Raw genomic sequence first — 15,157 nt, 5'->3', positions numbered from 1 at the left:
TGGAGGTGGATGAATGACCCCCTCTTTGATGAAGGAAGGAGGTGGATGAACGACCACCTGCTCTGATGAAAGAAGACCCTGTCACCTCAGTATTCATTTGTGATGAAAGTCCATAGCTTCCTATGTGTGTTCCACCCTGCTGGCTTGACTGATTGTCTTGGAAATACTGAGCCTAAGAGTAATGTGGATGTGACTAATAATAGTTACATAATAGTTATCCTTGAAGGAACACTTCCATTTGCTAGGGACTTTATTTATATCATGTCATTTAATTTTCACAAACCTCTTGTGACCTAGGCACTAACTGATCCCATCTTTTAGGTGAGGAACCTGTGGTTCATAGAGGTGGCTCAAGGTTATACAGTGGCAGAGCTAGATCTCAGCTGGGTCATTCAGATACCAGAGTCCATTGTCCTGTGTGCCCCCTCTCTACATGAGTCTATTACAGCATCCAATAAGGGTCCCACTTCTCCAGTTGCTTGGCAAGCAATTCACAATGCATGCTCTTGAAATCTGGGTGTACCTTCTCACAGGGTTTATGGCAGCCCTAGCAGGGCTGTGCAGTGAAGTGCAGTAAATAAAGCACAAGTCCATTTGTTACTCACCATTAACCAACACTTAAGATAAAACATTGCTTTATTTATTCTCTCTGGCAGCTCAAACATGCTCCATGGTATCTATTACACGGTGATGTTAATTAGGTCCGCAGCACCGCACCTTCTGTAGGCAAGGTTCGCCGTGTCACCCGCTGATCTCATCTCTCCAGAGGCCTCTGGTTCAGCACCAGCTCTGAGGACAGAAAGAATCTTTGGGAGGCCTGCATCACCACCAGTGTTGCTGAACCAAGTATGGATTTTTACTACCTATACATCTTGCCCAAGCATTGTTCTAGAAACCTGACATGATTTTTAAGGTTGACATGAGATTCTTCTTCAAGGGTGGGCACTTGGGTTGGAGGGGTCCTAGAACTCCCCAGTTGGCAGCATTGTAGGAGCCTTTAGAGATCACCTACTACAACAGGCTCATTTTATAGATGTGCGGGCTGAGGTTGGCAGAGGGAGAGTGACTTTTCTAACGTTGCATGAATGCTAGTAGACTGGGATTTGATTCTGGATATTTTTGCTTCCAGTTCAGACTCTTTCTAATGGGTCATTTTGAGGTCCCCATCCCTTGCCTTCCCCTCCTCCCCTTGTGTGGCTGTAGAATGGATGCATGTGGAGAACGTTAGTTCCTTTTCCCCGCTGGGTCCATTTCCCCTGAAGTTCCTTAAGTAATCCCATGGATTAAGCAGAACACTCATTCTTAATTCCATTCTGCAGGGGATACTGAGGTTCAGAGGGAAGACGACAGCAGCTGAATCAGGCTTAAATCCAGGCTTCTGACTTGGCACTTTTTCTAATAACCACATGGTCTCCTTGAGGATGAATGAATGAATGAAATGGATTCTAAACATGCTAAAGAATGAATTCAGACATGCACAATGAACAAGGCTCAACATTTGAAAGTCGCCATCCCGTGTATTTGCATTTCAGCAAATTCAAAGTCTCAGGGCCCAGGTAAATGCTCTGCTCTGTGTTTATTCACGGCACTCTCCACTTCCAAGCCAGGACGCAGCCTGGTTTATAGCAGGCCCTGGGCAAGTGCCTCTGAAATTGAACAGAAGAGAACACTCTGGAATCATGGCTCTGAACCATTCATTTATCCAGGGGCAGCTTGAAGGGGTATTGGGGTGTTAAGGAGAGCAGTCTCTCCATTCCCAACACCACACCACAGCTGTGTTTCCAACCTTCAGTCGAGGCTGGCCTGAAGAAGGAGAAAGAGAGAAAACCAGACAGGAGCACAAAGAAGGCCAACATACAGGAAAGAGCTGTCAACACAAGGTCATCTGCTGACCACGTCAGGGAAAGGGGTTCTTGGCGCGCTTCCTACCCCAAGGGGCTGATCTGGTTGGAATCCCTATCAACCTTCCCTGGGATTGGGAAGGAGGAGAGGTGACCCTGACATCCTTTGGGCACAGTCTCAGAGAGGCTGGGCAAAGGGGATGACCCATTAATATGGATGAAATGTCAAGAGATTAGATAGAATTTCAAACAGAAACTTAACCCAGGCCTCAGACTGGGAGGTGATAGGAACATGTGCTTAGAATTGACAATGATCTGTAATCTAATACTCAGTAATGCACACACACATATTTACAACTACACAAACTCATGCATTTTCACACCCAGATATAGATATTATTCATAAAAGTCTCATACACAATGCAAGTATACCAGTACATACATATATACACACACATTTTACATCCATCACAGTCACTTTTTTTCCATCTCTCTCAGCCTCTCCCCATCCCTCTCCTTTCTTTTTCTCCCTGTCATGAATACTGTTAGCTTTAAAGTTTGACAGCTTTCTATATGGACTTGTAAGCCAAGTTTGCTCTACTTTGCCCAGAAGTTTAAGGGGCAGCTTAAACTTATTTATGGACTTCTGGAGGGAGGGAGAGATGGAGAAACAGAGGCATTAGCTTCACAGAAACATTCTGTTCAGAGCAGGCATCTTATCTCCATGCTCATCATTGTCATCATCATCAGCAGCAGCAGCAGCAGCAGCAGCGATACCTGCCAATTCTCAGTGAGTGTTTGCTCTCTGCTGGGCCTTGTCCAGGGATCTGAGCAATGAATGAGCCTGTTTTTCCATCTCTAATCATCTCATCCCAATAACAAAGCAAAATAGAGTGGGGAGGATAGAGCTGATACACAGAAATGAAATGCCAAAGCCACTGATAAGGGCCAACTGAAAGGTTCAGACGATTGTTCTCAAGAAGCTCAGTAGATGAATTACCCCTGAGGGCTGGGAGGTGAGGAAAGACTTCCTCGAGGAGAGGTCTTGAAAGACAGGTAGAAATCAGGTCAGCAGAAAGGAATGAGAAGTGCTTGGCAAACATAGGGTTTAGTAAGTTTTGTTGGATGAATTAATGACAGGACAATCCATGTCAAAGGCAAGGAATGGACCAAGTAGGGGACATTTATGAGGTCTCAGAAGGAGAGAAAAAAACACTGGGAAAGACTTGTCTAAATACTGTACTTTCCCAATCATTCTATCTCTGGATCCTCACAATACTCTTGAGAGTGGGTTGGTTGGGGATTATGTACCTGTTTCAAAGAGTGAGAACCAGAAACCAGCTGAAGCTCTGGGATAACTCCAGACAGGGAAAGAGGCTTTTTTTTTTTTTTTAATGTCACCCATCCAGGCAGTATCAGAGCTGGAAGCAGAACACTCCATCCCAGTGGCTACATTTTATAATCCTTCTTCCTTTATGATTTGAATCCTGGGGGCAGGAAGTGGTTTGGGGTGAAGGAAGAGGAAATCTGCTTTTTAATGCAAGGGTAGGGCGAGGGATGGGTTAATAGAGGCCTCCTCTGCATTGCTCTATCCTGATCTCCTGGCAAGATCTCTCTCTTGTCCTTAGAACTCTGAGGGTAGCACCAGCTCTGCCTGTTAGAACTCGGAGGGGAGCACCGGCTCTGCCTGTAAGACAGTCATTTCTCAGCAGTCATTTCAAAGGCAGAGACTCAGGCGTGGAGGACGTGTGGGCACCGACATCCGGCTGCAGAACAAATGCCTAGAGCCAGGCTCAGGGGAATGAGGCAAAATGAGGTCGTGCACAGGAACAAAGATGAAGCAGCGAGTTCCCTGGGGCAGAGACTTTTTATAACCAGCATTAAATATGTATCATTTTGTCAGTCTTAGAACTGAACATACAAAGACAGAGGGGGAAGTGGAAAGAACACAGCACTGGAAACTGCTGACAGCCGGGCTCTTCCCCTTAGGAGCCGGGTGACTTTGGACAGGTCACTCAGACTCTCCAAGCTTCTCTTTCTTTCTCAGAGAACAACATCTGCTTCATAGGGCTGTTGTGAGGATTAAATGAGATCATATAAGACAAAGCAACCTGGAGTGCAGGGCTGGGGAGCTGAGTAGGCACTCGGCCAGGGCAGAGCAGAAGCAGCAGTAGTAATAATAGCAGTAGTAGAAGTAGGGGTAGCAGCAGCAGCTCTAGTAGCAGTAGCCACAGCAGCAGCACCAATAGTTGCTTTTATTGTTATAGGAAAAATGATCAAATTGCCTTGGGCTCTAGAAATGAATTTGGTCTTCAAGAAAAAACTGGAGATGAAGTAAATCCATCTCCTCCATTGAGACAGATTTTGAGAGTGGGGCCTTGAAGACCGTCCAGGACTTTGCCTTTCACACAGAGCTGGAATTTAGTTCTGTAGGTAAGGGGAGCCACAGATGAAATCTGAGCAGTGGGATGTCGCAGAGAGGTCAGTGCTTTGGGAAGACAGATCTGTAATTAGGATCCAGTTATTAAAATGAGTTCGGAATGAGATTTTGAATTCAAGATTTATTCATTCTTTCATTCTGCTATATTAACTGAGTGCCTCTGACATGTCTGCAGCTGTGTTAGGTGATATGAGAGGAATGGAGATGAATAAAATCTAGTCTCTGCTCTCAGAAATTAGATGATAATGAAGGAGGTGACTATTATCTCAGTGAAAGAATTGATAGATAGATAAATCAACAAACAGCTGGGAGACCCAAGAGAAGAAGCAATTCATCACAATTATGTGATTGGGGAAGATGTCATGGAGGTGGGATAAGTCTTGAATGATGGGAAGGATTTACTTTAGTTAAGAAGAGTGGAGGAACTTCCCTGGTGGTCCGAGACTCCACACTCCCAATGCAGGGGGCCCAGGTTTGATTCCTGGTTGGAGAACTAGATCCCCTGTGCTGCAACTAAAGATCCTGCATGCTGCAACAAAGACTTGGTGCCGCTAGACGGGTGTGAGAGACACCAAGCAGGAAGAACCAGCAGGATGTGGCACCTGACCAGCAGGGAGGTAAGAAAGACACAGAAGTGGGATGATATCCAAGCTCTTGGCTTGGATAATTGTTTGGAAAGAGTTGCCATAAACATGGGGTTATGTTTCATAGAGATTGTGGATGCTCCTTTTGAGAGAGCAAGAATTGATTAGCAAGAGAGTATCAGAAGGTGGGGAGGTCAACAAGGGACTGTTCCAGCAACCCAGGCAGGACACAGTGGTAGGAGTAAAGAGGAGGAAGAGCATGGAAAAGGGGGAGGAAGGAAAACGGATGACAATTCTGCCAATAAGTATCATTTCCCATATTAAAGACAGGGTAAGTAAACTCTGCTTTAAATGATTCACAAGACAAAAATAGCAAGGAGTGAGGTTGACAGGAAAAACTCAGGACTATCTGACTCCTAAGTCACTCCATCATACTGCTGGAAGGCAGATGCATCATGGAGGCAGAAGCAATGAGCCTTGATGACTGGTTGGCTTTGTAGGGGGAAGAAGGGAAGGGAGTTAAGGCAATGGCAAAGTTTCCAGGCAGGAAAATAGGACACTAACCAAGACAGCTGGTGCCAAGGTGAGAAGCAGATCTGGCTTCAAGACTGAGATGAGGGCCAAAAATAAACTTGAGGTCTTGGGGGCAAAGTGAATTTTAAACATGAAGGAATTAAAACAAGTGTCATAGAAATGACTTCCTGAATTGGTCAGGCTTAGTGCTGAGGTTTGGGGTTGAACAGAGAGGCAGTGGGACGTGGCTGAGATTAGTGTGTACCCAATTCCTGTACGAATTACTTATGAGCTGTGGACTATGGGCAAAGGCCTTAATTACACGGATATTAGTTTCCTCTTTCTGCAAAATGGGGAAAAATAAGCCCTGTCCAGCATGCATGCTGAGTTTGATGAGAGCAGGTAGAGTTAATAGAGGTGAGTGTGCTTCAGGGAAGTCCCGAGTTTCAGCTGGCAGAGAGTATCGGTATGATAACTTCATAGGGAACACCCTGGAGACACTGTGAAAGAAAGTGAAAGTGAAAGTTGCTCAGTCGTGTCCAACTCTTTGCAACCCCACGGACTGTAGTCCATGGAATTCTCCAGGCCAGAATACTGGAGTGGGTAGCCTTTTCCTTCTCTAGGGGATCTTCCCAACCCAGGGATTGCATCCAGGTCTCCCACATTGAAGGCGGATTCTTTACCAGCTGAGCCACAAGGGAAGCCCAAGGATACTGGAATGGGTAGCCTATCCCTTCGCCGGTGGATCTTCCCAACACAGGAATCGAACTGGGGTCTCTTGTGTTGCAGGTGGATTCTTTACCAACTGAGCTATCAGGGACACTGTACACCAATCAAAAATAGTATAGAAAGAGGTTCTTATAAATCCTGCTAAGATTTGTTGGTTATTTTAAGAAAACATGGTATCTTGCAGAACCTATACCCCTCTTTACTTTTCAGTCTTGTCACTTCTGCCTCAAGTCAGTCTGGGAGAACATTGCATCCAGCCCTGTTTTCCTACTTGTTCTGAGCCCCAACTTACAAATATACTGATCCCTCAGTGTGGCTGTTTTTTTTCCAGGTACTTTTCTCATTCCTTTCTTCGGGGAGGGTTTGTACTCCTGTCTGCACCTCATTTGGAAGTAAGAAAAGCTTTGGCTTCAAGGAAAGGGGTTTCTGATCCTAGTAAGTTAAAGGTGGTGGGTTGGGGAGAGAGTTCTACTTTATGCCAACTATTTTATAGGTGTTACTGTATTTTGAAGACAGCTTTATTGAGGTATAATTGATATACAAAGACCTATGTATATTTAATGTTTACCATTTGACAAGTTTGGACATAGGTCAGAAACTTGTGAGGCCATCATCACAGTCAAGGTAACAGACATATCCATCACCTCCAAACATTTCATGTGCCTTTTTTTGGGTCTTTTGTTTGTTTTGTTTTTGTTGCTATAAGAAAACTTAACATGAGATCACCCTTATGGCAGAAAGCAAAGAGGAACAAAAGAGGCTCTTGATGAAAGTGAAAGAGGAGACTGAAAAAACTGGCTTAAAATGCAACATTCAAAAAATGAAGATCATGGCATCTGGTCCCATTACCTCATGGCAAATAGATGGGGAAACAATGGAAACAGTGAGAAACTTTATTTCCTTGGCCTCCAAAATCACTGCAGATGGTGACTGCAGCCATGAAATTAAAAGGCGCTTGCTTCTTGGAAGAATAGCTATGACCAATCTAGACAGCATATTAAAAAGCAGAGACATTACTTGCCGACAAAGGTCCATCTAGACAAAGGTCCATCTAGTCAAAGCTATGGTTTTTCTAGTAGTCATGTATGGATGTGAGAGTTGGACCATAAAGAAAGCTGAGTGCTGAAGAATTGATGCTTTTGAACTGTGGTGTTGGAGAAGACTCTTAAGAGTCCCTTGGACTGCAAGGAGATCAAACCAGTCAATCCCAAAGGAAATCAATCCTGAATATTCTTTGGACGGACTGATGCTGAAGTGCCAATACTTTGGCCACCTGATGCGAAGAGCTGACTCATTAGAAAAGACCCTGATGTTGGGAAAGACTGAAGGCAGGAGGAGAAGGGGACAACAGAGGATGAGATGGTTGGATGGCATCACCGACTCGATGAACATGAGTTTGAGCAAGCTCCAGGACTTGTTGATGGGCAGGGAAGGCTGACGTGCTGCAGTCTATGGAGTCACAGAGTTGGACATGACTGAATGACTGAACTGAACTGAACTGAACATGAGATCTACCCTCCTAACAAATTAACTACCTCCTACAATATTAACTAGAGGTGCTGTGTTGTACATAGGTGTGATTATAGTTAATCCTCCCAATAACTAGGATGTAGGTATTACAATTTCTGTTTTACAAATGTGGATACTGGAACTTAAAGAGGTTAAATTATTTGCCCAAAGCAGCTAGTTAATGGAAGAACTAGGATTCACATTTCAGTCTATCTGACTTTTTCAACCAAGGCTGTCCATATTATGTTATAATACCTCCCCTATTCTGTCTACCCTGGTGCCCCATTGGCTGAGCTGAGCCACGAGGGGGAAGAACCTCTAATCTCAGTGCCCTTAAATTGCTCAGGAGGTAGGACTCAGAGGAAATTTCTGAACAATGATTGAGGACACAGTGAGCTCAGCTTACACACTCCAGAGGAAGGGGGTGATACAAAACTTGAACTCGGTTATCTGCCTGGGGTCAGTAGCCCAGAGGGTGCCTGGAAGGGCCCTGTACCTTGCTGAGCTTCCAGGAATTCTGGAAGACCTAGAAGCTTCTGCACGTCAAGTGATAAATGACACCCTACCCTGTTGGAGTGCCCAGCAGGGACTCACACAGGTGTGTGGGAAGGAGAGATGGGGAGAAGGCAGGGTTCCAGCAGTAGGTGCTAAAAATTTCCTGATATCCTCGCACATACACCCAGCCTGGAAACTGCCATGCTTCATTCCTGTCTCCCATCCCCTCCTACCTGTCAGTGAGGCCATGATTTACTTGTTAATCTGCTTTCACCTGTTTTCCTGTTTTGATCTGATTTTACCTGCAAACTAATGGAGAAGGTCCTGTGCAGAGTAGTAGGGAGGGAACTGGGATTGAATCCAGGTTCTCACTAGCTATATGAATTTTAAAGAAAGTATTTTACTTTTAGGGGTTCTTAATTTTCTCACCTGGGAAATGAGAAAGTGATACTTACCTCTAGGGGGTGTTGGGAGTATCCAGTGAGGCAATGTATGCAAAAGCATCTGGCACAATGCCTGGCACACCGTAAATACTCAATAAATATCTGGTGGGTGTATGAAGTGATGCTCCACAAATGTTAATCACTCCAGAATTCCAAGCTTGGCACTGCACTTACTACTTAGAAAAATGAGGAGTTGGGTCCTCTTAGGCAGGTGTCCAGTGTGTCATTGAATTACAGGTAAAGGACACAAGTTCATTGTGTAGCCTCCCCACCCCCTTCAGAGGCAATGGGGAAAGCTCCCAGCTGAAAGCCCTCTGCTACTGCTGCTGCTGCTGTAAAGCAAATATTACCAGAAGCAGGTGACTCAGCCTCTGCTGAGTCTCAGCACAAAGAATCTGGGTGGCCTCTGGCTTGTCTGCCACAGCTTCTGAAGGTAAATAGACTGACCTCTGTGCCTGTGAACTAATACAGAGCAACCTGGCACTGTTTATGGAGATTTGTATGAAAGTCAGGCAGAGGCCCAGGGTGTTTCTCCACTCTCCTCCCTTCCTTGCTGCGTTGTTGTCTCACTCTCCTCAGTACACTAGTTTGATAGCTGGTTCTACCCACTGTGGCTCTATCCTGAGAAGGAAGTGGGCCGACAAGAGAGGCTAGAGCGCCGCCTGCTGGGGCTGAGTGAGCTGGTAGCTTCTGGGTGGTTCACTAGCTGTCTTTCTGTGTTGGTGCTGTCCTCAACCTCAGTGCTGAAACTCTTCCCCTCTTAACCTGAGACCGTAGGTATAACCTGGTTCAGGAAAGCTAGGGAGTTGCTGAGCAGGCTAAGGCCACAAAGAGGTCAACCAAGGCCTCTTTGCAAACATGTCCTACAGTCTTATAGTCATGTATTTTTCCCTCCTAAGGATTGCTAACTGTTAGCAAGGTCCCTATTCTGTAATTCAGAGACATTTACTATCAATTGTTTAGTGTCAAGTGATACTTATTATACTGTAAACTCCACTGTCTGACATTAGGAATGTAACCCCCATGTTATGTCATTTCTCTCCGCAGTTATAGAAGAGTAAGTAATGCCATTTTAATCCAGAATGCCTTAGAGGAAGAAAATCCCTCTCATTCCTCCATGACAGATGTTCATTCAGATTCTGCTTACATGCCTCTAGTGATGAGGAACTCTGTGTCTCTCAGGGACCTCATCCAGTGGTTGACAACTCTATTCACTAGAAGGTTTTCCTCACTTTTGAACTGAAATTTGTCTTACTGAGACTACTTCCCTGGATTTGGTTCTTACCCTTTGGCAACACAGAGCAAGTCTGCTTTTTTTCTGACAAAAAGAATATCCAAGATGCTTTTTCAACTTTTTAGATATTGTGATCTTGCTTTCCTTAACCCTACTCTCTCTCATTTTTCATCTCATGGATAAACAGCTCCTGTCTCCTTATCCGTTTCCAATGGGAAGTGATTTGCAGACACCTTATCATCCTGGTCACATTCCAACTAACAGCCATCATGTATTGAGTGACTTTGCTGATATGCCCCATGTGCTGTGCTTAGCTGCTCAGTCATGTCTGACTCTTTGCAACCATGGACTGTAGCCCACCAGGTTCCTCTGTCCATGCGGATCCTCCAGACAAGAATACTGGAGTGGGTTGCCATGCCCTCCTCCAGGGGATCTTCCCAACCCGGGAATTGAATTGGGGTCTCCTGCATTTCAGGCAGATTCTTTACCAACTGAGCTACCAGGGAAGCCCCAATGTCCCCCATAAAACCCCCTTAAACCCACATACCTACTGTAATAAGGTAGACATTACTATCACCATGTTATAGGAACTAAGATTTAGAGAGGTTAAATAACTTACCTAAGATCACACAGATATTAAGAGACAGAATAAAGGTTTGAATGCAGAATTAGAATCCAGAGTTGCCTGACACCCAAATTTTCTTTTAAACCACTAGCATACCTGAGCTTTTAAGACCTATGGTCCAATTAATCAATGCAGCTTTTCAGAAGTGCAGTCATATTTTCATAACTGAAAATATTCTATTGATAAAAAGTTGATGAAATAGCTAATTTTTTATGTCAATGAAGATTTGGTAAAATGGGTATCAGATCAGTTTACTTCCAGTAAACTGTAAATTGGAAAAGTACATGTGTGAGTGTATACTCAGTCACTTCAGTCATGTCCGACTCTGTGTGACCCTACGGACTGTAGCACCCCCCACCCTCAGGCTCCTCTGTCCATGGGGATTCTCCAGACAAGAATTCTGGAGTAGTTTGCTATGCCCTCCTCCAGGGGATCTTCCTGACCCAGGGATCGAACTTGCATCTCTTATGTCTCTTGCATTAGCAGGAGGGTTCTTTACTACTAGCACCACCTGGGAAACTATACCATAATTTAATATGCAGTATAAATCTATAAAATGAACTACCTAAGCACCAAAAAAAAGCAGGGTCTAAATATGGTCACCTTATGAAAGCAATCTGGGCAGGGAAAAATAGATCTGGTCTATTATCTCTGATTTTATGCCATCTGTCTCTCTTTATGCCATCTCAAGAGATGCTCTTGTTTCTGAAAGGCCTGCCACAGTGTTGATTTACATTGAGCTGGCTGCAGTCAAATAAACTCCCCAGGATTCTGCCACAGGAATGGCTGGAAAGTCAAGCCTAGACTGTCCTTCCTTACCTTGATGACAGAGTCCCTGACAGCAAAGTGAGGGTTACATCAAATTGGGTCGACTGGCGGGTTCTTGAGGGAGGGAGAGACCTAGAGGGAAATGTGCCAAGAATGCTCAGAGGAACAGAGGAGCTGCAGGAAGCACTTTATTTGTGTTCCTCTGGGCAACAAGAACCCAAGGGAGAAGCTGTATATACAACACAACATTTGCAGCCAACTAACATATGGTTCTTTTTTATCATTTCTGAAAAGCAATAAGCAAAGGGAGAATAAGCTTTGCTCTCAATTTTTAACATACTTTGAAAATCTCCAATCCAAAGCAAAAGAATGCTAAACTGAAGCTTTGTGCTAAAGGCCCTATCTCCCTGGAGCCTCCCTTCCTCTCCCTATCTCCTAATCCTCATTTCCGGGAGGTCATTTTAATTAGCAGGCTGTCATGGTGACTCAGCCTGCTGCTTCACAGACAGGAAGTGAGCCGACTCCCCTGGACCCATTCATCATGCAAAGGCACTTTACTCTGTAGAAAAATGCACAATACTGAGCTTGCCCTGCCTTGGGAATTGCCACTGTTTTTGTTTTACTTTATCAACCCTACCTGCCTCAGAGTGCATCCTTTTGTCTTTTGCATCTTCTGTACCTGGCAACCAGCCTCCTCCCCTCTATGGCAGATTTTTCATATCCTCTTCTTCAGTGGTCAGTTTTGATCTCAGATCCTAGGATCTAGAGATCTTAACCATGAGAGAGACCTTCTGGAATGTGCAGCTAATACTTCTTGTTTTAGGAGCTAAAGTTTCAATAAAACTACCCAGGGCATTGGGACATAGCTCTCAGGGCAGTTCTCTGAAGTTGCATGCTAGGGTTTAGGGGAGTCAGGGAGCATGCAGCTCATAGATAAAGTGGCTGTATGTCTAAGACCATCGTGACCTCAAAAATTCTGACCCATTGTTACCAAAGGTGCATTTGTCTTTTGTTTTGTATGTGTTGTTGGTATCATTTTGGGTCAGCAAATACAGACACTGCATTTCTAAAACAGTAAACAACCGTGGCCTAGTCTAAAAGGTAGCCATCTGTAGTAACTGCACAACTTAGAACAGTAAAGGGGCTGGAAAGCACTGACTAGAGAAGGGATATGGGGGTTTTCTCTTCCTGTGAGGGTCTCTGTGTTGTGGGAATTAGCATCTGTACTCATCTGTTCTGAGTCTCCTATTTTGTTCCTGAGCCTTAAGCTGAAGGCTCACAATTGATTTTCAAATGGTTAAAAGGAAAATCGATGATGAAATTTCTCATTTTTTTTCCTTCCCTTTCACTAGCTTATACATTTTCTCACAGTCATTATCTTGGAAACTAGAAAAGGGTGATTAATTTCATGGACCAGCAGAAAATGCATGCTCTTGCCACCACAAGACCTCCCTGGACTCCACATCCTTAAAAAGAGTTTGAAAGGTCTTTGTGGTTCACTGAGCTCTTCTTGTCCCCTTTGCCGTTGGGGTGGTTGCTGGCCGGGCCCCGCAGGAGTGGGTGCTTGTAGGAAGGGGGTTTTCCTTTCCTGCAAAGGGGGAGATAACAGAAAGAGAGAAGAAAGACAGCACATATACACACTGCATTGGAATCATCTGTGTGTATGCCTATCTCCCCCACTGGACTGTGAGCCGTGAGTCTGCCACTGGACTAGGAGCAGTGGCCTTGACTGCCCCATCTAGGCATCTCAGGAACCCAGCCCAAGGCATGACTGAATGAATGGCTCTTAGATGAATGGATGGGTTGTATCATTCTGGTTCTGGAGAAAACCTAACTGCCCTATGGTTATAATACTTCCACATTTCCACCTTGATTCTAACTTATTCTATCCATTTCATGATGGGATGCGGATGAACATATAGATGATCTGTAGGTTGGCAGAGCCAGGGGCTTCATTCCCTTCATAACCATCATGGGCTCCATAGTCCCTTTATATTTCTCAGCATAACCTAATTATGGCATTTCATGGTGGGTCTGTTTCCCCTACAAGCTTGAGGTCTCTCCAAAGGCAGAGATGTGTCTATTTCACCTCTGTATCTCAGTGCTCAGCACCCAATGTAATGCCCTTAACATTACTCTTCAACAATTGTTCACTTTCTGTTCTGTTCCTGGTGGGCAGGAAACAAGTTTTATCCATGTTTGCATTTTTCCTCATATAGGGCCTTATTTGTTACACTTTGAGTAATAAATTGATGGGCCATTCATTCAACCATTGGACTACGATTTATATGCAGTTGAAAGACTGGCCCATCCAGAAAGAACTGAACTGAATTCTCAGGCCAGCTATATATATGAGAGGTGCGACCTTGAGCAAGTTACTTGAATTCCCTGAGCTTCGTTTACAAATGAGGATAAAACATTCCAATTTCAGGGTGATGTGACATCAAATGAAACAATACAAATAAACACACCTAGTGTCTTAAAGACGCTAGGCTCTTAAAGACCCCAGGCTCTTCCTTTGCCTCCTGTAACTTACAAAGGCGGGCTGCCGGGTGCCAGGTATGGTCCAGCGGGCTCTGGAGGTGACAGAGCGAACCAGACATTGACGCTGTCCTCAGGCTGCTTACGGTTTAGCAGAGGTCATAGTTGCATAAAATAACTACACAGAATAATAAAGAATAAAGAACTACAACTCCTGGCAGAAAATGGTAATGCCACAAATATGGGAATCTCCTGGGCTGTTAGATTTATTATTCAAGAAGTGACTTCTTAGAACCCATGCCGCTCTGATTCTCGAGTATCATTTCCTTCACTGCTGATGAGTCATGAATAAGGTGAAGATAAGAACAAGTGGCAGCACACAAAAGGGACACCTCACCCTAATGTAGCTCCTCAACCAGGAAGCCTCACAGACGAAGATTCCAGGCTCAGGAAAGCCCTTGCTAACACAGGAAGATCATCTAACACGGGTGAGATACATCTAAGTCTTAGTACCCATCAACAGCCTGGAACACACACTTGGAATGTCGTTTACTGGCGATGTGATCTTGAAGAAGTCCTTTCTCTTCTCTGGCACCTGCTTCTTCTTTTCTAAAATAGTAGTGCCCATGTCCTTCCTGCATTCTAGGCTCTGGTGAACGAGGGTTGGGGAAGAGCTTTGCCCATTACAAGGTGCCATTCACGTGTCACTGAGAGTGTGGGTCTTTACTCCCAAAGAAAGCATGGGAAACAAGATGGATTTGTTTCTTTGGGGGTGAAAGAGGGTGTGCATGCCCAGGTATGATCACAGGTGGGGTGGTCCCAGGTAGATGGTGTGCATGGGGAGAAGGGTGTGTGATAGCCAGGAAGGAGTGTGGACATGCAAAATGACTGTGGGGTCCTTACAGAGGCAAAAAGCATCCACAGCTCCAGATGGGGGCACAGAGAGAGGCATCAGCAGGCAAACCTCTCACCTATGGGCCCCACAGAGCTACTCTTCTACCTACAGGGCCCTCTTCCACCTATCTGTACTCCCTCCTTTGGAAAGCTGACTCCCCAGAAAATAAGCTGCTCCCCTCCCCTGGTTCCCACAGCACTTTGGGCCTCATCTCTCAGCATGCCATTTTCTGGGGAGTTCTTTGCCCAGCTGTTTTTCTCATAGGACTGTTAGTTTGACCATCTGATTTTTCTCCATAATTCCTGAATAGTATGAAGTATGGCTTGAGGATTGTTTGATGAATTAAATGAACTGTTAGTCCCATCTTTACCATCTCTACTGTCCTCTACATCCAGGCCTATCATTACCTTAGAATGTGCCTTTTCAGCTTCTGCTTCCTGCCTTCTACACCCTTTCCCCCTCTCCTCCATTTCATCCATTTGAATTCTACATGTCCTTGGAAACCAAGTTTAAGCCCCACTTCCTCCATGAAGCCTTCCTGGGATACTCCTGATGACTGCCAAATGTTTGCCAGTAGTTGTGGGAGAGTAATTCTGGTTG

The 15,157-nt window shown here is 44.8% G+C and overlaps 1 protein-coding gene across 7 annotated transcripts in view; it reads right to left on the bottom strand.

Moving 5' to 3' along the window:
* Positions 1–618: 618 nt before the first annotated feature.
* LOC145504408 (BEN domain-containing protein 5) overlaps positions 619–15,157 on the bottom strand; it is a 1,377,102-nt gene continuing 1,362,563 nt past the window's right edge. For 4 of the 7 annotated variants that reach the window (XM_081485144.1, XM_081485143.1, XM_081485147.1 and 1 more), the window contains one exon: positions 619–789. In XM_081485144.1, coding sequence (XP_081341270.1) covers positions 681–789 — 109 coding nt within the window. In that variant the 3' untranslated portion in view covers positions 619–680. Of the gene's footprint in view, positions 790–11,352; positions 12,770–15,157 lie in introns of those variants that run through there. The other 3 variants (XM_081485142.1, XM_081485145.1, XR_014052189.1) reach the window with 2 other exon arrangements.

Source organism: Giraffa tippelskirchi, chromosome 5 (assembly GCF_054371585.1).
Source record: "Giraffa tippelskirchi isolate mGirTip1 chromosome 5, T2T-mGirTip1v1.2.pri, whole genome shotgun sequence".
Taxonomy (NCBI): domain Eukaryota; kingdom Metazoa; phylum Chordata; class Mammalia; order Artiodactyla; family Giraffidae; genus Giraffa; species Giraffa tippelskirchi.
The sequence above is the reverse complement of the archived record's forward strand: the minus strand, read 5'-3'. Positions and strand labels throughout refer to the sequence as shown.